General features: G+C 41.3%; 1 protein-coding gene across 1 annotated transcript in view; it reads right to left on the reverse strand.

The window, feature by feature from the left end:
- Positions 1-26,390, reverse strand: part of DENND4C (DENN domain containing 4C) — a 223,831-nt gene that overhangs the window by 160,659 nt on the left and 36,782 nt on the right. The window contains 1 exon segment of the mRNA XM_077475224.1: positions 17,624-17,947. Within this exon segment, the coding sequence (XP_077331350.1) occupies positions 17,624-17,931 (308 nt within the window). The 5' untranslated portion in view covers positions 17,932-17,947.

A 26,390-nucleotide genomic window follows, 5' to 3' on the forward strand; every position in this document is an offset into this window, starting at 1 on the left:
ACATTGAAAAAATAATTCAAAATTTGGCAAGCAAATCACCAGGACCTGATGGCTACTCATCCGAATACTACCAGCTGCTCAAATCTGAACTGTCACCCTAAAACAGGTCTTTGATGCCGCAACGTCCAAAGCTTCCTTCCCACCAGAAATGTTAACAGCAACTATAATCACTTTGCCCAAACCAGGAAAAGACTTAAACCCCGCAGAATTTTAGGCCCATATCGTTACTGAATGTCGATGTTAAATTGTACTTTAAATTGATTGCCAACAGACTATCTACCATATTACCGAAATTGGTCAACCAAGACCAAGTGGTCTTCGTGCCTGGGCATCAAGCAAATGACTCAACCAGAAGAATTATGCGCATTGACTACTCCATAGTATATATATATATATATATTCTTTATTAACATCTATTTTATTTGTCTTTTCTATTTAGATAAATACTATACCCATGGATTTGTGGGAAATAATTTCCTCCAATAACCCTTTTGTATTTACTTATTTTCTTTTGATTTTCTATCTCTATTCGTGTATTGCGAAGGGTATGCGATTTCTTCATACTGTCAGCATACTATTTGGCATATGACACCATATATGCAGACGTCTTTTTCGCACCAATCCCGTTAGAAGGACTGGATGTAACTCCTTCGTTTTCACGATTTAACTGATTTTTTCGTTCGCATTTCACGGAGGGATATGCGATAATGAAGTGTTACGCGATTTAGATATTGCCAACTCTCTATTCGTGTTACACGAGCACATTTATTTATTTACTTTTTAATGTTTCTTTTCTTTTTAAACACACAATATTTCTGTTGGATGTGATTTTCATCTATGATGTTCTATTTAACAGACGTCAAGTGTGTTCGTTACGGGTTGCTATAATATTTTAATTCTGGATAGATAGCGCTCGTATTGGGGTTATTTGCCATTTTCCGTAATGGCGTATGTTGACTAAGTCTTGCATCTCAAAACGAGGCTTGGTTCCCTTCGTTAGTTCTATTAGGCGGAGCGTTACTGGGCCTCGTATTTCAATACGAGGCTTGGTTCCCTTCGTTAGCTTTATTAGGCGGAGCGTCACTGCGCTGCCCGTTCCCCATTGGCAACGTCAGGTATGACGAAACGCGTCTGGGAAGGCACGCAGTGACGCCACCACGTTGTAGGAGAGGAGGACGGGCTCCTGTTTGCCGGCCGGCTTTTTACATTGCTTCTATATGCTGTATTTTATCTACGAACTTGTAAGTGCATTACTTTTATTTATTAAACTGTTCCTACGTTATTACGCTATGTCAGTCCCTTTCTTTTCTGGGGGTCTCTGAGTGCTTCATATCGAGACCACTGAACAGACTATCATCTTGGAAACACCGTTAAGAGATGGAGTGCTGACCCAGCTGAGGAAGGTTAACCTGGATGTCATCCACTTATCATTTGTATATGCTTCATTCCATATATTTTCTGGTAAGCGCATTCAACATATGGTGACGGGTATCTCACGCGCCTTGGAAAGTGTTGAACCACTGTGGTGTTGTCATTTAAGAACACTTACGTCCGTCATTTGGATTCACTTATGAACTTTTCTTTAATTGGACTTTTTTCACTTTTATGCCATGTTTGACTTTTTTGGTCATCTACACATTATTTGAGGTCTTTTTACATAATTGTATCAGTATTTCTGTATTATCTTCATATTTTATTTTATTTATCTGTTTAATCTTATTTTCATATTATATGTAGTGGAGGGTTGGCGCGGCTTTGTATATACTTTATTACTGTTGGGTGCCATATCACATTTATTGCTGCAGCCTATTTTGTTAGTTTGTTAAATTCACATTATTTTTCCTAGCGCGGTTTACATTTTTCCTATCAACCAGAAGAATGGTTAATATTATACACTCTGCTGAAAAATCAGGAAGGCATTCTCTGCTTCTCACGCTGGACACAGAGAAGGCCTTTGACAGGGTCCACTGGGGTTACTTAGCTAGAGTACTGGAAAAGCTTGGCATAAATGGACCAATATGTCACTGTACTCATCCCCATCAGCATTTGTATACACAGAGGGCTTGTACTCTAAATAACCAACGGGGCCCGACAGGGGTGCCCACTGCCCCCCCCCTAATTTTCGCCTTAATTATGGAACCCCTGGCAGAGAAAATTAGATCACATCCAGACATTCATGGTTTCCACTCCCAATCACACAAAATCTCACTTTTTGCTGACGATGTCATATTAACGCTGACCCATACTCTTCGCTCATAGCAGCCCAGAATACCCTCCTTCAATTCGGTGAAATAACATACTACAAAGTCAATGCATCTAAATCGAATATTTTAGGGATAGCAATAAATAAATACCTCAGATCAACCATTCAAAAATAATTCCCATACCCATGGTCACCCAACTCAATTTCATATTTAGGTATACAGTTGACATGCCCCACATCAAACTTATTTAAAGTAAATTTCCTTCCATTGATACACACATTCCAACAGGAAATGGACAAAATTCAAAAACACTATATCTCTTGGAGTGGCCCACTTAGCAGCATACAAGATGTTACTCTTACCAAAATTAACGTATTATTTTAGGACACTCCCAATTCCCATTCCAGAGTTGTTCTTCGTAGCCATGCAAGCTCAACTTTTGAAATGTATCTGGTCAGGCAAGAAAGCATGGTTTCCCGCAATAATGCAGAAGAAGCATAGATCAGTGGGGAGACTGGGAATACCAACCTTAAAGGACTACTACATAGCGAGGATTATAGACCAACTCAGAAGCTGGGTCATCCAACCAGTATTGAAACCATGGTGTCAGCTAGAACAAGCCTGGATTTACCCATTCTCACTAAAGTCCCTTCTATTAGTACGTAATATATCAGGCACAAATCTTGCAGTTGATCACCCCAGTATACAAGCCACTTTAAATGCATGTACATACCTACAAGGCACAATCCACCATACCACACAGAAAGAAAGGATTCATATTCCTTTAGAATCCTTGCACTGGTTGATTCCAAACATCTCCCTGTCTCACTGGTTAAAGAGGGGGGGTCTCCTTATTGAACGATATTATGTACAATGACTGTGTAAAGTCATTCTCAGACATCCAAACTAAATTTGACATACCCTCATCCGAGTTCCTCACATATCGTCAAATCCTGACGATATCCCAACGACTGAATGTAAAGAACTTACCAACTCCTACAAAAATATGGGCAAACCTGAATTCCCCCAACTTGAAAACAAAAGGCATATCTTTGATCTACAGCTTAATCAACCACAAATTAGTCTTCCACAGGTCTAGCCCACTGCTAAAGTGGGAAAAGGAATTGGGAGAATCTTTCACAATCAATGGTTGTTGGCATCCAGAAATAAACTCCATGCACGTTGGCACTACACCCCATATATTCTTGCGAAATTTTCCGATTCCAACCCAAATACTTGCTAGAGAGGGTGCGGACAGGTGGGGACTCTTGCTCACATGGTATGGAAGTGCCAACACTTGCGTGGGTACTGGTCAGAAGTTTTTAAATCGATTTCAAAAGTCACAGGGGTATTTGTAAAACCTTCAAACGAAAAAGCTATCCTGAGCATTAATACGTCAGTTTATCCAAAAATGGTCAGATCTATAGTAATGCACATAATCTTTGCTGCAAGATCCCTGTTGTTGAGTTACTGGAGATCCAGCGAAATCCCAAGCATGAGAGAATTAATAGTGAAAGTGAACACAGTAGCAGAATATGAAAAAATCCTAGCATTTAGGGATGGCTCACAAGCAAGATATACCTCCAACTGGTCAATATGGCTATCCATGAACAAACCTCGGCCATAGTCCTGTACAGTGTCAGTTGTCATCGTTTGATTTTTCCTCCTCTTTACCCTAACTGACCACCTACCTTCCCATCCCCCCCAACCCCTCTGTTCTTCAAGTATGCAGTGCAGGAAACTTAATGACTAAATGGATCTAAGGTTACTGAGAGCAATATACCACACGGATTGTCTGGGGGGGCTCGCACTGAGACACAGCTAGATCCCTGATGGAGTGTCTAGATGTGGAGCCCTTAACCCTTTTGAACCAAGTTATACCATCTTAGCGCTGGTATTACACAAGATATTGGATTTTTCTTGCACTTCAATTACCTTGCCCTACAGCCTATGTGGTACAATTTTTAAAGATTACTGTATCTGTATTTACTTTCTGTAAACCTTTCTGTAAACCTTGTATAAAAACTCAATAAAAATGATTTAAAATAAAAAAAATATCTTTTGAAGGAAGACATTGTTTTTGTATGGCCAGCACAAATGACAGCAGGTGCAGGTAGCTTTTATCAAGCCACCTGCCTATGACAAGAGAGTCTGTCATACACAATATATTACAGTTCTGTCAAAATCTGCAAAACAGTCTTTAATTATTTTTTTTCCTTTAACCACATGCCAACCTGGGCACGCCGATATACGTTGGCAGAATGGCACAGGCAGGCAAATGGGCGTACAGGTACATCCCTTTAAATCTGCCTCCGGCCACGCACGCACACACGCCGGTCAGGACCTCCGTGAGTCCGATCGCAGGTCAGGGATACCCACGATCGCCTCATGGGGAGGCGTAACAGGGAGATGCCAATGTAAACGAGCATCTCCCCATTCTGCCTAGTGACAGGGTCACTGATCTCTGCTCCCTGTGATCGGAGCAGAGATCAGTGACGTGTCATACACAGCCATGACCCCCCACAGTTAAAAAACACTCCCCAGGGCTCACTTAACTACATTGCCACCTAGTAGTTAACCCTTTCACTGCCAGTGTCATTTACACAGGAATCAGTGCATTTGTATAGAATTGATTGCTGTATAAATGACAATGGTCTCAAAAATGTGTCAAAAAATGTCCGATGTGTCCGCCGTAAGGTCGCAGTCACAACAAAAACAAAAAAAAAATATCGCTAAACGCCGCCATTACTAGTAAGAAATTTTTTTTATAAAAATGACATAAAACTATCCCCTAATTTGTAAACCCTATAACTTTTGCGCAAACCAATCAATAATCGCTTATTGCAATTTTGTTTCCCAAAAATATGTAGAAGAATACGTAACGGCCTAAACTTATATATATATTTTTGGGGGATACTTATAGCAAAATGTAAAAAATAATGTTTTTTAAATTGTTGCTTTTTTTGTTTATCGCGCAAAAAAATAAAAGTCGCAGGGGTGATCAGTACCACCAAAAGAAAGCTCTATTTGTGAGGGGGGGAAAAAAAGACGCCAATTTTGTTTGGGAGCCACTTTGTACGACCGTGCAATTGTCAGTTAAAGCGACGCAGTGCCGAATAGCAAAAAGTGCTCTGGTCTTTGGCCTGCAAAATGCTCCGGGGCTTAAGTGGTTAAAAAAAAAAAAGAATTCAGTCTGTTCACCAGATTCAAGCTATACAGAAGTATATACAGTATATCTCTTCTATCATTCTCAGAGTGGATTTGAGATTTTGCTCCCGAACTATATAGTTGGTTATTTACATTTACCACTGCATAGATAAGAATAAATTGCCTTTTATTTTAAACTTTACATATTAACCAAATTATACACCATACTTTAAGGTTATTATCCGATTAATCTAAATAATAATTGGCCAACTAATCTACACATCCATCAAGACCCTCTGCAGACAATATAATTATGCAGGCCCTTGGACAGAACCAAATCAGCCATTCTTAAACTCTCTCAAATTTGTAATACAAATAAAATGTACCTTTTTGCAGGTAAAAAAAAAAAGTGCATTTTTTTTCTACTAGGAGCCTGCAATGCATTGCACCCATGATCAGCAGATCACAGGAGCAATCTCAGGCTCCTACAGACTGTCAATGTACCTCTCTGCTCGTACCTTGCAATGACAGGAAGCATCAATGAACTACCTAGATCGCTCAAAAGCACCCTGGTAGTTCATTAAGAACTACAATCCATCCACATCAAAGGCTGTTGGTTCTTGTAGTTCTCCCATATACAGAACTCTGAACTAATAATGCACGTGCAAAGGGGGGGGGGGGGGGGGTGAAGGAGCCTGAGGGGCTGCGGCAACAGGAAGGAGAACTTATCTGGTAAAAAAAAAAAAAAAAATCTTTTGTATATGGCTCCCCTGGCAGTGCCATTCCAATTACTAAAAAAGAAAAAACATATGTACACCCATACTACATCTCCACTTGTGACATATTTTAGATAAAAGGTTCTCTAAGAAGAACAATGAAAGCCCTTCTCAAAATTGGCTACAAGGAATCATGTGAAAATTCTATAATTTCCATTAAGGGCATATCAATAGCAGTTCACTAAATATTTTTTAACTTGTTGCTTGCAGATGGTCTTTAACCTGTTTTTACCAAAGCACATTTGTTAGGAAATCCACAAACACAGACAGTCTGAGAAAACAGCGAACAATCTAGATTCTAGAGCATAGAGCACTGTTAACAAAATTCAAGCAGGAGGCAATTCTCTATTTTATTACACAAGGGAAAGACACTGCTGGTGGAAATATCTGGCTGGGCTTTTATGGAAAGTTGGCTCGTATTGCTCTTCCTCCTTAGTAAATTTCACAGCCAGATAAACTGAACTTGAGAGCAAGGTAAAAAGAATGTATGACGAATCTTTCTCTAATACATTTTCATGAAAGAATGCAGTCTTCCCAACTCAAGAAGAGTCTTATAAAGGCCCAAAATGTAATTAAAACTCTAGGTTGAAATACACCACATTGGACCAGCAAATTTAAAAGGCATTATAACCCTTCCTAAACAAAACCAAAGAAATTCCCAGCTCAACTCGCTAACCAACCAAATTACCTTGTCTAACAGTATGCGTTAACAGGGATTTATGAAATTGAAGAAATTCAACAGGTTACCAAAGTCACGAAAATTCTCGTACGACAGGAAAAAAAAAAAAATCCAAAGTGATGTCATTATTATTATACAGGTTTTATATAGCGCCAACAGTTTGCGTGGTGCTTTACAAAAGGAGGGCAGACATTACAATTTGGTACAAGAGGAATCAGAGGGCCCTGCTCGTTAGAGTTTACAATCTAAAAAGGAAGGGTCAATTGTTACAAAAGGTAATAGCTTTGGGTGGATGAGCTGATGGAGGAAGTAAAACAGTGTTAGTTAGAAGCAGGATAGGTTTCTTTGAAGAGAAGGGTTTTCAGGGATTGCCTAAAGATGGATAGGGGAAAGTCTGACAGATTGGGGTAGGGAGTTCTAAAGGATGGGAGAAGCTCTGGAAAAATCCTGGAGGTGAGCATGGGAGGAGGTGACAAGGGAGCTAGAGAGCAGGAGGTCTTGGGATGACCAAAGAGAGCGGCTTGGTTGGTATTTTGGGACTAGGTTAGTGATGTAACTAGGGGCAGAGTTATAGATGAATTTGTAAATTATTGTTAGTACTTTGAATTTTATTCGTTGAGTGAGTGGGAGCCAGTGGAGGGATTGGCAGAAAGGGATGGAGGACACTGAATGGCTGGTAGGGTGGATGAGTCTGGCAGTGGCATTCATTATGGACTGAAGGGGGGATAGTGAAGGTAAAGGTAATCCAATGAGGAGGGAGCTGCAGTAGTGGAAGCGAGAGATGACCAGGGAGTGAATTAGAAGCTTGGTTGTGTCATTAGTGAAAAAGGGCGTAGTCTGGAAATGCTGCGGAGGCTAAGGTGGCATGATTTGGACAGAGATCGTATGGGGGCCTGAAAGGACAGTTCAGAGTCTAAGGTTACCCCTAGCACCCTGGCATGTGGGGATGGACTGATAGATGTGCCACTTATCTTGACAGAGAAGGCAGGGGAAGGGGCACGTGGGGGAGGAAATACGAGTTCAGTTTTAGATTAAGTTTGAAGAAGTGGTGTGACATCCAGGCTATGTCTGTTAGTAGATCAGTGATGCGTGAGGAGATTGATGGGGTGAGCCGAGGGGCAGAGAGATAGATTTGGGTGTCATCAGCATGTTGTACTGCATTTGTATTGTATTTTCGGACGACAACTGTACTTTACTAAATGAAAATCATACGATCTGGTATCGTATGAAGGAAAATTTTTGTGCTTGTACAATCGAATATCATCGGATGAACTGTCGTGAAAGGCTCTCGAAAGCTCTGTACCAACGATCCAATTATCGTATGATCGTATCGAAAACGGTATTTTTCGTCCGATTTTTGGATTGTGTGTACGGGCCATTGGTTTGCACACATTTGCAAATATATACGTAAATTATAGAGCCCAGCCAAGATACCCCAGTATTTTCTGTAGTTTCAACTTTGAGAGCCTCCACAGTGGAAGCACATGCATTATAATGGATAGAGGGCAGGTGAGCCTGGAGGGAGCCCATCCCTCCTTAAAAGCACAGGGGCACACTGGACACCCAGTATTTGCAAATGTGTGAAAACTAAACCACTGTTTAAGGCATACTGTTAGACAGGAATATTTGGTTGGCTAGCAGGCTGGTAGGCAAGTTGGAGATGGGAATTTCTTTGGTTTTGTTTTGCATACGTCACCCTTCCATGTGCTCCTTGCTGCAATGGCCAGTTAAAGATGAGGGCAGTGGCCATTTGTTTGTATTAGAAACCTACATGCACCATGTGATTTATATCTGTATAAAGCATGCACCAAACATGTGGTTTCTTGGTTGTCCTGTACACAACACCTATAGTAAACAAAATCTTCGCATTCCTGTGTGAACAGTTTGAGTGCAAACATGAGGCATGACCTCTGTGTGTAATCTAAGGAACTGACACTTCCTGCGAAGAAACTATACATCTCTCAATCACTGAGTCTAGTGGTATGGAGGTGAGCATTAAAACAGTAACTGGATGTGATGTAGGCACAAACAGGCAGAGCTAGTAGAAATTACCATGGGGCCTTTCAGCACATCAGCACTCATATGTGATGCAAAACAGAGGAAATGGTGAGGCATTTATGAACACTACGTGACCCGAAACTAGAAGGCGCTCGTTACTTTAGCAAATATAAGGAAATCGATCATACATGACAATATAAACCACAGTCACAAAACTTGAGCTTATCATTACAAGGCAACACATACACTATATTGTCAAAACTATTGGGGCGCCTGCCTTTACACGCACATGAAGTTTAATGGCGTAACAGTCTAAAACCCCATACACACTATCAGATTTTCTGCAGATTTTTTCATTCAGATTAGAGCTGCACAAGTAAATCGTCAAGAATCAGTATCGCGATCTTGACTAAAGTGTTTCAAAATTCTTTCTATGCAAAGAATTATCTCTGCTTTTCTGAAGCCACAGCCTTCGAAAGAAAGGAAGAGAAAAACTGGGCCGTCTGCCAAGAATCAAAACATTCTTTATCAGTTGAACTTAAAGAGGAGTTTCCCTTAAAAAAGAAAAAAAAAAAAATTATGTCAGCAGCTACAAATACTGCAGCTGCTGACTTTTAATAATTGAACACTTACCTGTCCCAGGGTCCAGTGGCGCGGGGGATCGAAGCCCCACTCGTCCCCCCCCCTCTTGGTGATGCCGGTATTGCAACTGTGGGCACCCAGCTGTGGCTTCACAGCCGGGCACCAACCAAGCATGCGTGAGCGGCGCCGCGTGTCATGATTGGCCGCGCAGTCATCTGAGACCCGTCACGTGTCCCAGATGACTGACAGGAGGGAGGGGGAGGAGCTGAGCCCTTCCTGCGCCGAGGGGAAGTGACGTCAGGAGCCCAGGCACTGGAGGAGGCAGACTACGAGGGACCCCTAGCAACAGGCATTTAGAGGAGAGTTAAAAAAGAAAAATTTCCAATTTGTTTTTTTTTTGTTTTGTTTTTTAGGAATTTTAACTACTTAAGGACCAAGCCTCTTTTTCAGATTTGGTGTTTACATGTTTAAAACATTTTTTTTTGCTAGAAAATTACTTAGAACACCCATTGTATATTGTTTTCTTGCACCCTAGAGAATAAAATGGCGGTCATTGCAATACTTTTTCACACCATATTTGCGCAGCGGTCTTACAAGCGCACTTTTTTGGGAAAAAATTCACTTTTTTGAATAACAAAATAAAAAATAAGACAACAGTAAAATTAGCCCAATTTTTTTTATATTGTGAAAGATAATGTTACGCCGAGTAAATTGATACCCAACATGTCACGCTTCAAAATTGCGCCCGCTCGTGGAATGGCATCAAACTTTTACCCTCAAAAATCTCCATAAGCGACATTTAAAAAATTCTTCAGGTTGCATGTTTTGCGTTACAGATGAGATCTAGGACTAGAATTATTGCTCTCGCTCTACCGATCGCGGCGATACCTCACATGTGTGGTTTGACTACAGTTTTCATATGCGGGCGCTACTCACATATGCGTTCGCTTCTGCGTGCGAGCTCATCGGGACGGGGTGTTAAAAAAAATTTAAACATTTTTTTTATTTTTTTTATTATTTATTTTACTTGATTTTATTTATTTTTACACTGTTTAAAAAGTGTAAACATCCCTTGTAATAGAAAAAAGCATGACAGGTCCTCTGGGGTCAAAAAGTCTTCAAATCTCACATTTGGACTTAAATGCAATAAAAAAATAAATAAAAAAAGTCATTTGAAAAAATATTGAAAAAAAAAAAAATGTGCCTTTAAGAGCTATGGGCAGAAGTGACGTTTTGACGTCGCTTCCACCCTCCTATGGTATATAGACGGGTGGGGGCCATCTTAGCCTCACTCGTCTCCGTACCCAGGACATGACAGGTCCTGATCACCTCTGCCGTTACTGACGGCTCCGGGAGGGGGCTGGAACCTCTCCCGCTGTCGATAACGGTGATCTCGCTGCGAACCCACCGCAGAAACCGCCGTTATCGTACACACGACCGGCGCCTGAAGAGATAGACATCTCGTTACATCGTCATGCACCGGTCGTAAAGTGGTTAAGCATTTAATTTAATTTTTTAATCTGAAGACAAAAATCAGCAGAAAATCTGAGTGTGTATGGGGCTTTTGTCTGTAGGGGTCAATATTGAGTTGGCCTGCCCTTTGCAGTTATAACAGCTTCAACTCTCCTGGGAAGGCTGTCCACAAGGTTTAGGAGAGTCTATGGGATTGTTTGACCATTCTTCCAGAAGCACATTTGTGAGGTCAGGCACTGATGTTGGACGAAAAGGCCTGGCTCACAGTCTCCACTCTAATTCATCCCAAAAAGTGTGCTATCTGGTTAAGGTCAGGACTGTGCAGGACAGTCAAGTTCCTCCACCCCAAACACGCTCATCCATGTCTTTATGGTCCTTGCTTTGTGCATATATACTGGTCCAAATTAATTGGTGGACGGTGGATTACAGTGTGGGGTTTTTTCAGGGGTTGGGCTTGACCCCTTGCTAAGGGAACTCTTAATGCGTCAGCATAGCAAGACATTTTGTACAATTTCATGCTCTCAACTTTGTGGGAACAGTTTGAGGATGGCCCCTTCCTGTTCAAATATAACTGTGCACCAGTGCACAAAGCAAGGACCATAAAGATATGGATGAAAGCGCTTGGGGTGGGGGTACTTGAGTTGCCTGCACAGAGTCCTGGCCTCAACCCAATAGAACCCCTTTAGGATGAATTAGAGCGGAGACTGCAAAACAGACCTTCTTGTCAAACACCAGCGCCTGACCTCACAAACGCACTTCTGGAAGAAAGGTCAAACATTCCCAAAGACACACTCCTAAACCTTGTGGACAGCCTTCCCAGAAGAGTTGACGCTGTAAAGGGTGGGCCAAATTAATGTTGAACCCTATGGGCTAAGACTGGGATGCCATTAAAGTTCATCTGTGTGTAAAGGCAGGTGTGCCAATAGTGTATACATTCTCTAACAATATATACATATACTGATACTATTTTTACATCTTGTAAGTGTACTGGGTAACTGAGTCCATTGCAGGATATGTACATGAGTTTTAAAAGGCCATACACCCACCCATTGGTGACGATTCCAAGAGTGACAAAAAAAACACTAGAAGCACTCTAATGGAACAGGACTAAGGCAGCCCCTGCCTAAGGGGAAGGCGCATCAGACCTTGCTAATAGTGGGTCCATCTCTTGAGGTGAGAGCACAGGTGAATGGTGGTGTAAATCGCAGCTTTCCTCCTCTAAAAGCTGCACCGATTCTTAGAAGAGAACACTGGATGCGCACAAATATCTTTTATGATGCCTTCATAGAAAAGACTAATCATTTTTTTGCACCATGAAAATATGCACATATGTGTATATTATTTTATATGTACAAATATACATATGTATGAACTTCTTTTTGTAAGGTATATTTGTATAATTTGTCATGCACTATTGGTTTGGATTGGCACATACAGTATATATGTTTGAGGTGATGTGCAACTGCTTTTTTTTCACCAGTTTTGCACGGCATTTTATTTGCATCGTTTAATCATTTGCAGGAGTCATGCACTTTATTGGTTTGTGATTTGCATATATACGTTTAAGGAGATTTGTGATTGTTTATATTTTTTAGGGCGCTTATTTAAAACTTTGCGGAGGAGCAACAGGGTTATTATAAAAAAAAAAGTATCTGTAGGCGTGGAAACATACAGGGTTTGCAGCCACCTGCAAAAAATATATTTTTTTTAATGGTAGTGCAGGTATTATAATTTTAACGTTTAGGTAGGTGGAACATGTCAAAATAACATCCACATGAATGGCAAATCCCAAGGTTTCAAGACAGAACATTGCTCACAGCATCACACTGCCTCTGTCAGCTTGCCTTCTTCCCATACTGCATCTTGGTGCTATTTTTTCCCCAGGTAAGCGACGTACATGCACACAGCCATCCACATAATGTAAAAGAAACCCTGATTCGTCAGACTAGACCACCTTCTTCCATTGCTCCATGGTCCAGCCCTAAAGCGCCACATGGCCATCGTAGGCGCTTTTGGCTGTGGACATCGGTCAGCATGGGCACCCTGACCAGTCTGTGGCTATGCAGCCCCATACACAACAAACGCCCATTTGTTCCGCTTTCAACACATCATCAGGGACAACATGCTTACTTGCTGCCTAACATAACCCACGGACATTTAGATGACATTATATCGAGATAAATTTTTTTTCACTTAACCTGTCAGTGGTCTTAAAGTTATGGCTGATCTGTGTAAGTGCACATAAAAGCCTGAGGAGCATAATTTGGTTGGATAAGCAAGCTGAAAGTATTAAGAAATGTGAGGGCAAGCTAAGTTGGGGGAAACCTACAATACCATAATGAAAAACGATTTGGACCAGAGGTTTTACCATCAGACAAGGCTACAGCAAGGGAAAATTCTTCTTCTGCGATGGACAGTTTAACATTCTAAACCTTGAGTTTAGGTCAACTTCAAAAAAAAGGGAAGGAGAACACATTTTATAGTCTTAGAAAATGACAAAAACTGAAAATGTTTTTCGTCATTCCTAACAGATTACTAACAAGGAACAGGTGCTAAGAGAATGCAGCCTGTTAACTCAACAAAAACCTGTGTTGTAACTTTAGTAGCCTAACATAAGTGGGAGCAGATACAATTCAAAAATAAAAATTCTTGAAGAAAGTTAAGTTAACATGCAGTCCATAAGAAATTGGAATTAATTTTTTATTTTATTTTTTAAAATCAAAACCAACAAAACCATACAGATCACATTTATCTGTTTGCTTACTACACAAAAAAAAAAAAAAAAAAAAGTGTGTGGGAGAGGGAAAATGGAAAGAATTTTGTGAAAGATCGTGAATAAAGTATTTATATTACTTGATAATTAAAAATTTAAAAAAGGAAGTAGTGATATGATTAATTCTGCTGATAAAATGAATTAAGAATTCAGAGACTGACCTTCATACCAACCTACAAAGCATAAATACAGTAAGCATTAAGTCACAGCTGTACAGTGCCTCATAGGTGCTCTCCTAAGTATTCTGGAAGCATTTCACTGGAATCTCAGCTATGCTTTAGCTATGTCAAGGTACTGGCTAAAAACACTTGGTGGACACTTTGAAGAGTGCCGGATTTACAAAAGCAAAAAAAAAGGGTCAAGTTGTGCTAAACATGAAGAGCTGAGCAACTGAAAGGACATCATTAAATCTCAAACTGCATTCATTTACTGCAAGCCATTACTAGGATATACTGTAGATCAGGGGTAGGCAACCGTTTTACAGGTTGCGATCTACCTGGACAACATGTAGGAAATCAAAGATCTTTACATATTACATAGTAGGGGAGGTTGAAAAAAAGATAAGTCCAACCTATGTGTGTGATTATATATATGTATTACATTGTATATCCCTGTATGTTTTGGTTGTAAAAATAAATACAATTTCAAATAAAAACACAGAGGTTTATTTACTAAAGGCAAATTCACTTTGCACAAGTACACTTGGAAGTGCAGTTGCCGTAGATCCAAGGGGGACATGCAAGTAAAAAACAAAACAAAAAAACACAGCATTTTTGCTTGTACATGATTAAATAAGGCAAACAGCAGAGCTTCCCGTCATTTCAGAACTTCCCCTCAGATCTACAGCGACTGCACTTCCAAGTGCACTTGTAGTGCAGAGTGGATTTGCCTTTAGTAAATTAACCCCATAATGTGTCACAGTAGTGTCTTCTGACCTGCTTCAAATCACTCCTCTCCAGTAATATACTATGCCCCTCCCTGTAGAGTTCTATGACCACCCCTCCCCCCCCCACCACCACCACACACACGGTAGTGTCCTCTGCCGCCGCCTCCCCCAGCCCCCACACGGTGCAAGCAGCACCTTTGGGGTGGTGAAGGAGCAGTGTGTACACCGCTTCTGCCCATTGAAATGAATGGGCACCGCTGCCGAATCGCCTGCAAAACGCTTCGGCAGCGGTGCTGCACGGGCGCATTTAACCCTTTTTTCGGCCACTAGCTGCACCCCGATAAAAGCCACTAAAATGAAAGCATATGACTGTCAACACCCTCCCAGTCCAGTGTGAAAGCAGCCCAAGAGTAACTAATGGATGCAGGTGACAATCTAGAATGGAAACAGGATGTGATGAAGGTAGACATTATTTTAGCCAGGTGCAGGGCTCTTTCAGCAGCAAAAAGCAGTGCAATTGCTAAAAAGGGAAATGCAGACCTGTTGCATGAACACTAGCTTCAGAAACTCTCAGGGATCTTATGAGGAGTGGGCTTACTCTGGAGATGCCAGCTCCATCTCTCTGTTCAAATATTATGCAAAACTTAATTACTACTCTCTAGTATTACTAGAGAAGTGCTGTTCACTTCCTATGTCACAATGGAGAACATAAACAGGGTAGAGGGTTGTGACGGGAGTCACTTTGGGCAGGGGGGCTGTTGGAACCCAGAATCCCTTGGAGGTTGGGAAACCCTTGCTTCAGCTCCACCTGCACCTCCTATGTCTAAGAAACCTGTGTCTATTAGGGGCACAGGGTGACCAAGAAAAGAATGGACAGCTTTATAATGGACATTGAGAATGTGGCTTGGATTACTTAAAATGGAACAGTAATATTTATCCATAATATCTAACAGGAAATATACAAAGCCTATTCCTGGTTTGTTTGATTTTGAACTACATGCTAATTGAAATTGAAAGAGCTGGGGGCTCTTGTGTTCATACTTCTGATCATGTGAAATCTACTGTATGAAGCTCAATGACAATATCTGAGCTATAGTGAAATCCTGATTAATCACGAGAATGGCCAGGTGGGCATGGAGCCACCTCGGCTGCTTTAAGTGACTAGTTAATTAGCTAGGTTAATTCTGTTTCTGGTTATAGTTTGTATTGCTAGGATAATATGAGCAGAAGGGGGGGGGGGGGGGAATGACCTCCTGGTGTATACATTTGTGTGAGTTTGTTCAAACATTCCATGTTCCAGCTTTGTAACCAAGCTAGTCTCGCCAGGTTCTTGGTTACACTGTATGGGCTGTAATATCTGAGGATCCAGATTGGAGGAAGCAGTGTACTGAGAGAAGCACTCAAGCGGAGTGCAGCAGGGTTCCGTTACAGGAGTAAATAAAGAAGTGGGGTGGGTAAGTGAGATGTACAATCTCCATGCCTTTTTTTTTTTTAGATGGACTTATGAGGCCATTCATGCCAATTAACATGCACCGCTTTAGGCCAGCCCATTCAAAATGAATTCAACTTAATACACCTGGAGCATTTTAAGCAATGTAGTACAACATAACATATGCTTTCTGTGTTGTGGTGTGCTACATACATTGTATGCATTAATGTGTGCTCTGGTAATGTGGTACAACATTTTACTACATTTTGCTACTGCAACAAATCTGTGTAAATGGGCCCTTAAAGAGGTAGTAAGCTCAGCCCCGCAAAAAGCTTTCCCTAACATTCTGCATTATTCTTTTCCCCTTTTCTTTTCTTTTTTGTTTTGTTTTTAAAATTCTTGTTCCCAGCAGCAATCAGCACTATCTTTTCTACTGTCCTTCAAGTCAGCAGTGCGGTGTACTTTTCGCCCTGTTTGTCCCTGCTGTAATCCCACACATGCTCAGCAACGTTGTAGCCAAGACTAGTTTTTATTCACAATTTCTATAGAAATCATGTCCAACATATCAAGGAACAGACAGGTGGGCAAGCATTTTAAAACATTTATTGATTGTGTAGGGTTTTTTTTTTTTGTTTTTACACCAAGATACAGTCCACTATGTGATACAGCTAATCTACTTGCTCTGGGATGCTGTGCAATATGCCCATGTTTACACCCCCTGTGACAATGCAAGTCACACAGAGTGTTTCAGGAACTGAATGGCACTGTATTCACACAGGATGTCAGAACAGTGCCGCAGAGAGGAGATGCATATTAATGGATAGACTGACACAGTCCAATGAGTGTGCCATGAATCAGGAAAAATATGCACATGCACTGGTGACGTCATAAAAATGAACAGGACAGATTACAGGCAAACGGAGCAAGTTAGAATTGATCCACACACAGCAATTTGTACAGTGCTTATAAATGATTAAAATGGGAAAAATATATCGGGGAGAGTTCACTACCACTATAATTCACAAACAGGACACAAAAACCTTGTAGGTTAATTAAATGGAAATAATTTTAAATCTGTGTTTTTTTTCAAACTTGCAATCATTATGAAGTATTTAATCATTAACTTAATTATAATAATTGAATGTCTAACAATTGCATGAATAACACATTTAAAGCATAACTCCACTTTTGTTGAGAAAAAAACATTCCCCTCCGGGTGATGTACATTACAAGGATTTTAACAAAATTTGTTGCAGATTCCTACCTTTTATTATTCTGAAGAAATCACCGTTTGTAGTCTAATGGGAGTGGTTTCATAATTATCAATCAGCTGTGCACCTGCCAGGCTCTAGTGAGGAAGGTGGCAGAGTCTGCATACCTTCAGCCGTGATTTACTATTAAAAGGTATCTCACCAAAAATGGCAATCACACAAGCAGGAAATTATGTTTCTGGGGGGTTACTCTGTGTACAGAACACCTCCAGGTAGCCATACTGCATTTTCAGAAAAATACAGAGCTGCAGATTGAAAGGGAAAGGTCATTTTTAAACATTCAATTACAATATGACATGTGATGCAATTGTATATGCCATAATATTTTTTCTTTATTTGCTATTTTTTTCCCCCACGAAAGTGGAGTTAGCCTTTAAAGAATAAAAAAAAAAATTAACAGTTTACCCAACATCTATCAGCGGTGCTTTTCCCCTTTCTCGTTTGTAACACACAAACAGCTCTGGGCTCTTTAAACTGCCATGGTTGAGATTTGCTTGCAGACCACTTGGTGTGACCTCAATGCATGTATATCCCTCTGGCACCGTCTCACCAACTGTTCTGTTTATAACAACAATATCTGTTATTGGTGCTTTGGGGCCCACAGCTTTGGTATCCACACGTCCCCCCATATCATGGTCCAGGAGTTTGGAGGTTTCAGTCAAGCCTGCCACCACAAAGTAATCTGCAACCCGAGGACCTTTATCTTCCATCATGTCTGCAGCCAGCCGCCTACAAGAAAAGTAAATTAGTGTAGTTTTAGTATAAATCCAAAGATTTTGTTCAAGGAGTCTCCTCACAACTTCACTATATTTATTATAAATTATAATATTCATAGTATAACCATAATGTATTCATTTGTCAACTGACAAGCAAAACAAAACTTCCATTTAGTTCAACAAATACTCCCAAAGGCTGCAAAAGCAACGGAACAGAATTTGTAATAATGTGCAAGATCTCTGAATGATGTAGCTGTGGGGCACTTGAACCCCAAACATGGGTGTAACCAGTCCCAACATACAGGGGGGGGTTGTGAAATCCAAATTTGCAGACACTTGCTAGGGATTTTGATTTTTAAATACCTGACCTCCGTTCCCCCTAGCAGGCAAACTAAAACTTCCACACTGTAACCGGTGGGAGACAGGGTGCACCATAGAAGTTTTAAATTTGCCTGTTGTCAGAGAGCACAAAGTGCGCAGTAGGCAGGCAGGACGGTGTGCATGTCCCACTGAGAGAGCAAACCTGCAACGATGCAGAGGGGGCAGATCCTAGGTTTGTGCCGGGAGGCGTTGGGGCCCCGCAGTGTGCGAGGGGGGGGGGGGGTCAGACCAGGGGGTACCAGCGGAGGGCACTGAGGAGGAAGTTACAGTGGGGGTCCCCCTCACTCTTTGCTGCAGCCGCCCCCAGAGATGCCAACATGCCTGCATGTGTGGCGGGAGGATGGTCAGAAAATGCTTTTCCACCTGTAGACAAAAATCTTTGCTCTGGCTCCAGCGCTTGGAGCTGCAAAAGGAAGAGCTGTAAACAATGTTCGGCTTCATGTACACTACAGCTCCTAAACTTCAGTTTCAGAGCTTTTGGATTTGGAATGCACACATAGGCTTTTAAAGTTTAGGAGCCGATACGGTTAGGGGAGGTTCAAAATCTTTCGGAAGAAGCGCGTTCAGGACAGGAAAATTTTGACTGATTTTGCCGGCGGTCAAAGTAAGCTGTGTGTACATGAAGCCTTAAAATTCTCAAACATTTGTTTCTATGTATAGTAGTTTGTACTAATATATGTACAAGGGGCAGCTTTATGCTCATAGCATAAATCAGGCTCTGCTTCCTGCTCTGCAGCACTAGTCATTTTGCTTTCAAGCTCGCTTCCTCACGATAACGTTCAAAAAAAAATTCCCTGGCTAAAATCAAAACTAATCAGCTAATAAAGAAATTAGTCAGAATCATTGTAAAGTGTAATCTGCCCTCTAGTGGTCAATCCATATATTTCTACATTTAATACCGTAACAAAATATGGATGAACACGTGGGCACATAAAAGGTAAAACACAATTAAAACATGCACTCACGGAACATACCCAATAGTAGTTTTCCTTAAAAGCAACTCTTAATAGGTGATGCTTCAAAAGCCTTCATAGGTTACCAGTTTAGAGTTCAAGGCGAGCTCTCAAATTATTGTTCTTTTTATGATGTTCGTGGCGATACCTCACATGAGTGGTGCGATCAGTTCACAAATGCGTGTAGGATTGTGTGTGCATTCGTATGTGAACATGAGGGAGCTTTAAATTTGTTTTATTATTATTTTTTATTCAACTTATTGCCATTAAAAAGGGGTGAACATTCCTTGTGATAGCTGTGCCCTAAAAGGTACTCTTTACTGAGAGATCTATGGTCTATTAGACTCCTGATCCCTCCACTGCCCTCAAAAGCAGTCTATCAAACCAAGATAGATTTGATTGACTGCTTCCCTAGGAAGTAACATCTAGTAAACAAACTGAAACTGAAGTGACAAATTCCTCGTCACTTCCAGTTTCTTGTGTCACAGAACGTAAGTTCTTCCCACTCCTCTGCGTCCTACAGATGCGAAGGGTCGCATAGGTTCCAAGTTCCCCTGTGGATTGGGAGAGCCCATAAGGCGGTGCGCAGTCCACTTCCTCACCCTGTAAAAGCAATAGGGTGGCTGTAGTCCCGCCTGCATCTATTTTACAGGAAAGGCAATGGACACCCCCCCAGTACATCCCAAGGGCTTAAAGTGGTTGGTTCAAGTTAAAAAGGTTTTTTTTTTTTTGGGGAAAAAAAACACTTTAAACAAGAGGAACAATCAATTTATTTATTTTTCTGCCTCTAGCAAGGCTTGCAGCTGTCATAATTGTACAGTGTTTAGTAACTACATGTAAATAAGATATCAGCACTGAAGCAGGATGCAAGAACCCCTACTACTACTACATCGGTTTATCGCTTTCTGATAAGGATTGACCGCTTCTATTCAGCAGAACACAACAATAGTTTAAGTCAAACTGATCAACTGACTTAAAAACGGTCACATTTTGTTCATGCCTACTTTCACTTTTATAATAGTCAAAATGAAACTATGGACAAAATAAGACTTACTGTATATGGAGAAGTCTTTCACAGGCATTAAGGGCTGAAACACACTTTTACACAACGTGTTAGAGCTTTGTGGTCCATTCATAGCACCCTAATGCACTAAGGCAATATACAGTACCTTGAAAAAGTATTCACACCCCTTGGAATTTTCCACATTTTGTCATGTTACAACCAAAAACATAGATGTATTTTATTGGGATTTTATCTGATAGACCATCATAAAGTGGCAAATATTTGTGAAGTGGAAGGAAAATGATAAATAAATACCGTATTTATCGGTGTATAACACGCACTTTTTCCTAAAATCTGGGGGAAATGGGGGGGGGGGTGTTATACATCGATCCCCCGCTGTTTCTAAGCCTTTTTACCATTCTGGGCAGCACTCGGCGGCTTTCGTAAAGCCGAAAAGCCGCCGAGGATGGCCGAAAATAGCCGAGAACGGCCGAGTGCAGCCAAAAATACCCAGAAGACGCCGAGAACTACCGAGCGCCGCCGAGATACACAGGACATCCGTTCTGTATCTCGGTCGTGCCATTTTTAAATGGCAAACACACAGACAAGGCTGCAAAGGACTGACAAGGTTAAATGGATGGCTGAAAATGACACTGACAAGGCTAAATGCAAGGCTGCAAATGACATGGACAAGGCTGCATTGATGGGCATTAAATGCAAGTTTTTTTTCCTTAAACTTCCCTCCTAAAAGTTTTTTTATTTTAAATTCCCTCCTAAACTTGGGGTGCGTGTTATACGCCGATAAATGCTGTAGTTTTCAAAATATTTTACAAATAAAATAGGTAAAAAAAAGTGCGGCGTGCATTTGTATTCAGCCCCCTCAGTCAATACTTTATAAAACACCACCTTTCACTGCAATTACAGCTTCAAGTCTTTTTAGAGCTGTCTCTACCAGCTCTGCACATGTACAGAGTGACATTTTTTGCCCATTCTTTGCAAAATAGCTCAAGCTCTGTCAGATTGGATGGAGAGCGTCTGAACAGCAATTTTCAAGTCTTGCCACAGATTCCCAATTGGATTTAGGTCTGGACTTTGTCTGGGCTATTCTAACACACGAATATGCTTTGATCTAAACCATTCCATTGTAGCTCTGGCTGTATGTTTAAGGTCATTGTCCTGCTGGAAGGTGAACCTCTGATCAAAGATTGCCCTGTATTTGGCTCCGTCCATCTTACCATCAACGCTGATCCCTGCTGAAGAAAAGCATCCCCACAACATGATGCAGCCACCACGTTTCACGGTAGGGATGCTGTGTTCAGGGAAATGCACAGTGTTCATTTTCTGCCACACATTTTTAGGCCAAAAAGTTAAATTTTGGTCTCATCTGACAAGAGCATCTTCATCTATGTTTGCTGTGCCCCCACATAGCTTTGAGCAAACTGCAAATGGGACTTTTCGCTCCCCCCCCCCCCCCCCCCCAACAATGGCTTTCTTCATGCCACTCTTCCAAAAAATCCAGGATTTGTGGAGTGCGCGACTAACAGTTGTTCTGTGGACAGATTCTCCTACCCAACTGTGGATCTCTGCAGCTCATCCACAGTTACCATGGACCTCTAGACTGCTTCACCGATTAATGCTCTCCTTGCCCGGCTGTCAGTTTAGGTGGACGGCCATGTCTTGGTAGGTCTGCAGTTGTGCCATACTCTTTCCATTTTCGGATGATGGATTTAACAGTGCTCTGTGAGATGGTCAAAGCTTTGGATATTTTTTTTTTATTATTTTTTTTTTATATAACCTAACCCTGGTTTAAACTTCTCTACAACTTTATCCCTGACCTGCCTGGTGTGTTCCTTGCCCTTCATGATGCTGTCTGTTCACTAAGGTTCTCTAACAAACCTCTGATGGCTTCACAGAACAGCTATATTTACTATATACCAAGATTAAAATGACACACAAGTGGACTCAATTTCTAATTAGGTGACTTCTGAAAGCAATTGGTTCCACTAGATTTTAGTTAGGGGCATTAGAGTAAAAGGGGGCTGAATAGAAATGCACGCCACACTTTTCAGATATTTGTAAAATATTTGGAAAACCATTTTTCATTTTCAAAATACATATACGTTCTTGGTTGTAACATGACAAAAACGTGGAAAATTTCAAAGGGTATGAATATTTTTGCACATGTTGCAGCACACTACAATGTATAGCAATACACTATTAAACTGTGGTGCACTGCACAAAAAAAAAAAAAAAAAGAAAAAGAGAACGATTGTTTTTCAAAACCTTACGACCAGGCCTTTCATGGAGCTTTTTGTTCTCAAGTTTAAATCGGAATTTTTTGCTAGAAAATTACTTAGAACCTTTGTTTAGCCAAGACCCATAAGAATAAAATGGCGATTGTTGCAATATTTCGTGTCACACCGTATTTGCGCAGAGGACTTAAACGCTTTTTTTTTTGTTAGAATATTATATATATATATATATATATAATAAAAAAATAAAAAAAAAGGAACAAAAAACTGTAAAGTTAACCCATTTTTTTGAATCACGTGAAAGATTTTGTTAAAACGCAGAGTAAATACATACCTAAAAATCTCCTTAGGTGAGGTTTTTTTATTTTATTTACAGGTTACCTGTTTAGAGTCACAGAAGAGATTAAAGAAAAGTAATTTTGCCTTTAAGAGATGAAAAAAAAATCATCCCTTTAAGGCCGGAAATGATATCAGACATCGTTCCAGTCCTCCAAGGGCATAGAGCCGAGTGGGGGCTTTCTTGCCCTCACTCAGCTTTCTGCCCAGCCATGTAATGGATCGGCTCTGGGCCAACCGACAGGTATGGTAATCCTAGAGACGACCGGGAAGCGACTGGAGGGGGAAGCTCTCCTGCCACCTCAAAGTTATCCACTGGCTAATCCGCTGCCAGAATCACTTTTATCGGGAAGAGAATTGCCCACAGTATAAAACAACAACGCTATTTAACATCAAAACGATGACGTGTGTGTACACACACACACACACACACACACACACACACACACACACACACACACACACAGTGGGCGGTCTTAAGTGTTTAATCTCTGTGTGTTCAGATACCTACGAAAGATTTATTTTTCCTTCCTAGTTGGCAATAAAATGATTTACAAGAAAAACAGAAATGTAATGCGTGCACACCTAGTGCATTACCAGAGAATTTATTATTATATAAAATTTTTGTATAAAAGTGGGTACTCACAAAGCCCAACTGACAAAAAGCCATAAAAACAGTGCATGGACATGCACAGAACACGGGGTGCAGCTAACGTGTTTCGGGGGCGCACCCCTTCCTCAGAGCTAGGCTAGTCTCGTACACCATGGCCAAGCACTTTTATAGGGAATGGAGGAATTTAAAATTGTGTGTCAAAAAGCCACGCCCTCAAAGTGTGATTGAGGGCATGCACTTATATCTTAAAACACATAAGTTAATCAAATATAGCTTTCTCATTGCTTCCCCCTCCCATTTTCGGCTCATGTGACTGGTATGAAGACAAATCAGGCATCTCATGCTGGCAGTGCACATAATGATAACATTTAAAAGTGTTGTGGTGAGCTGTAGTGCATTATAACAAAAATATGTTCTGAAGGAGCGATGGGATGCCTTTCAAAATTAAGGCTACTTTCACAAGCACCTATATAGCATCTCTCCTGCTTCTCCAGTGTGAAAGCCGGCTTTCACACTGAAGCGGTGCGCTTGCAGGAAGGTCACAAAAGTCCTGCAAGCCGCATCTTTGCAGTGCTTTTAACCCTTTCTCGGCCGCTAGCGGGGGTTCAACCCGTCCCATTAGCGGACAAATAGCACCGGTAAAGCATCACTAAAAAATAGGATTTTTATAACAGCTTACCCAGAAATTCCTTTTCTTGGAGTACATCACCAGACACAGAGCCACAGTAATTACTGTATGGATTTTATAGGCCACCTTTAGGTGATGGACACTGGCACACCCTAGACTGGAAGTTTAACTCCCCATATAACCCCTCCCCTTACTGGGAGTACCTAAGTTTTGTAGTAAAGCAATACACGTGTAACCGCCGTGTCCTATGATGTACTCCAAGAAAAGGATTTTACAGGTGAACCATTATAAAAATCCTATTTTCTTTATCGTACATCACGTGACACAGCCACAGCAATAACTGTATGGGAAGTCCCAGAGCAATACCACCTGAGGATAGGGGGCACATCAAAAGTAGGGTGCAATCAGACCTGAGGAACTATACTGCTGCCAGCAGCACACTGCGCCCAAAGGCGATAACCGTATGCCTTCTTACATCCAACTGATACATTCACCAGATTCTATGGAATTAAGACCAAGTTGCGGCCTTGGCCTTGCAGATTTGAGCCATGGAGGCTTGGTGATTCATTGCCCATGAAGCACTAACAGCCCTGGTGGAGTGCACTCCGATTTGAAAAGGTGGAACTTTCCTCTTAAAACCATAAGCTTGAATAATTACTTGCCAAATCCATTTAGCAATAGTAGATTGCAACGCTGCCTGTCCTTTTCTAGGACATTCAGGCAACACAAACAAAACATGTGTTTTCCGAATCTGAGCAGTCGCCTTCAAATGGATTTTGACTGCTCTCACTACAGCCAGCGAACGTAGTGACTTTTCTTCAGTAGAACACGGTTTTGGAAAAAATTAAGGAGGAATATCCTGGTTTAGATGAAAACCTGAAACCACCTTTGGCAGAAAGCTAGGATGAGGACGCAACACTACTCTATCCTAGTGAATGATTAAATATGGCTCTTTACAAGAAAGAGCAGCCAATTATGATACACTTCTTGCACAAGATATAGCTACCTGAAAAACTAGCTTTCTTGTCAACAGGACCAAGGGAATATGTTGTATCGGCTCAAAAGGCTGTTTCTGTAACGCCAACAGAACTAAATTCAAGTCCCAAGGGTTCAGGGGTGCTCTAACCAGTGGATTAAGTCGTGTTAACCCCTGTATAAATTTTCAGACCAAAAAATGCGAAGAAAGTGGTCATTGAAACAAAAATCGATAAGGCCGAGACCTGGCCTTTGATAGTACTCAAGGCCAGCTTCATCTCTAACCCCATTTGCAAAAAGGCAAGGATTCTACCTATAACATACATTCTAGGATGCCAACTCCTGTATTCACACCAGGAAACATATGCCTTCCAGACTCTATAATAAATGACTCTGGAAAATGGCTTCCCTGTATCAAAGTAGATCTCACTGAGCCTAAAAGTCCATGATTCTTCAGAATGTGGGTTTCATAGCCAAACCGTTAAATGTAGCGTTTGTAAGGTAGTATGGAATACTGGTCCTTGCGATAGCAGATCTGGACGTGGTGGTAGGGTCCATGGGGCCCCTACCGCCATCCTTACTATTGCTATATACCAAGATCTTCTGGGCCACAAGAACTACTGACTTCCTTTCCCACTTGAGCCTGCGAAGAAGTCGAGATAGCAGGAGAATAAAGAGGGAATGCATAAATCAGTGAGAAGTGATCCCATGGGGGTCGCCAACGCATTTGTTCCTCATGCAAGTGGATCCCTTGCTCTTGACACAAAGTTGTCAATAGCCAGGAAGATGTCATGGTGAAGGGACCATTCAACCGGGAACAACTGCTGGCAACTTAAGTAGTCTGCCTGACAGTTCTCTACCCCTGGAGTGAAGATTTGCAATATGCACGACACATGCTTTTCTGCCCAGGTTAGGATATGGTTTACCTCTCCCTGGGCTGCATGACTTCTGGTGCCCCCTTGGTGATCGATATAAGCCACTGCTGGGGCATTGTCAGATTGAATCCTGACAGGAGAATTCCGCAACCTGAATGTCCAGGCCTTTAGGGGTAGGTGCGCTGCCCAAATCTCTAGAATGTTGATGGGCAAGGACCTTTTCTGTTCTGGACCATTTCCCTTGGACAGATGCTTCTTCCAGGACTGCTCCCCAACCCGAAAGGCTGGCATCTGTTGTTACCACCTTCCAGGTAACTAGTAAGAAGGATTTCCTCTTCTGCAGATTCTCGGATATCCTCCACCAACTGAAGCTCTGGCGCACTTTTGGCAACAAACGCATTGGAAAATCTAGTGCTTGGACCTTCTGGTTCCAGGCAGGC

The sequence above is a fragment of the Lithobates pipiens genome, unplaced genomic scaffold (assembly GCF_037356315.1).
Source record: "Lithobates pipiens isolate NorthernLeopardFrog02 unplaced genomic scaffold, aLitPip1_a1.2 Scaffold_13, whole genome shotgun sequence".
NCBI classification, from domain to species: Eukaryota; Metazoa; Chordata; class Amphibia; order Anura; family Ranidae; genus Lithobates; species Lithobates pipiens.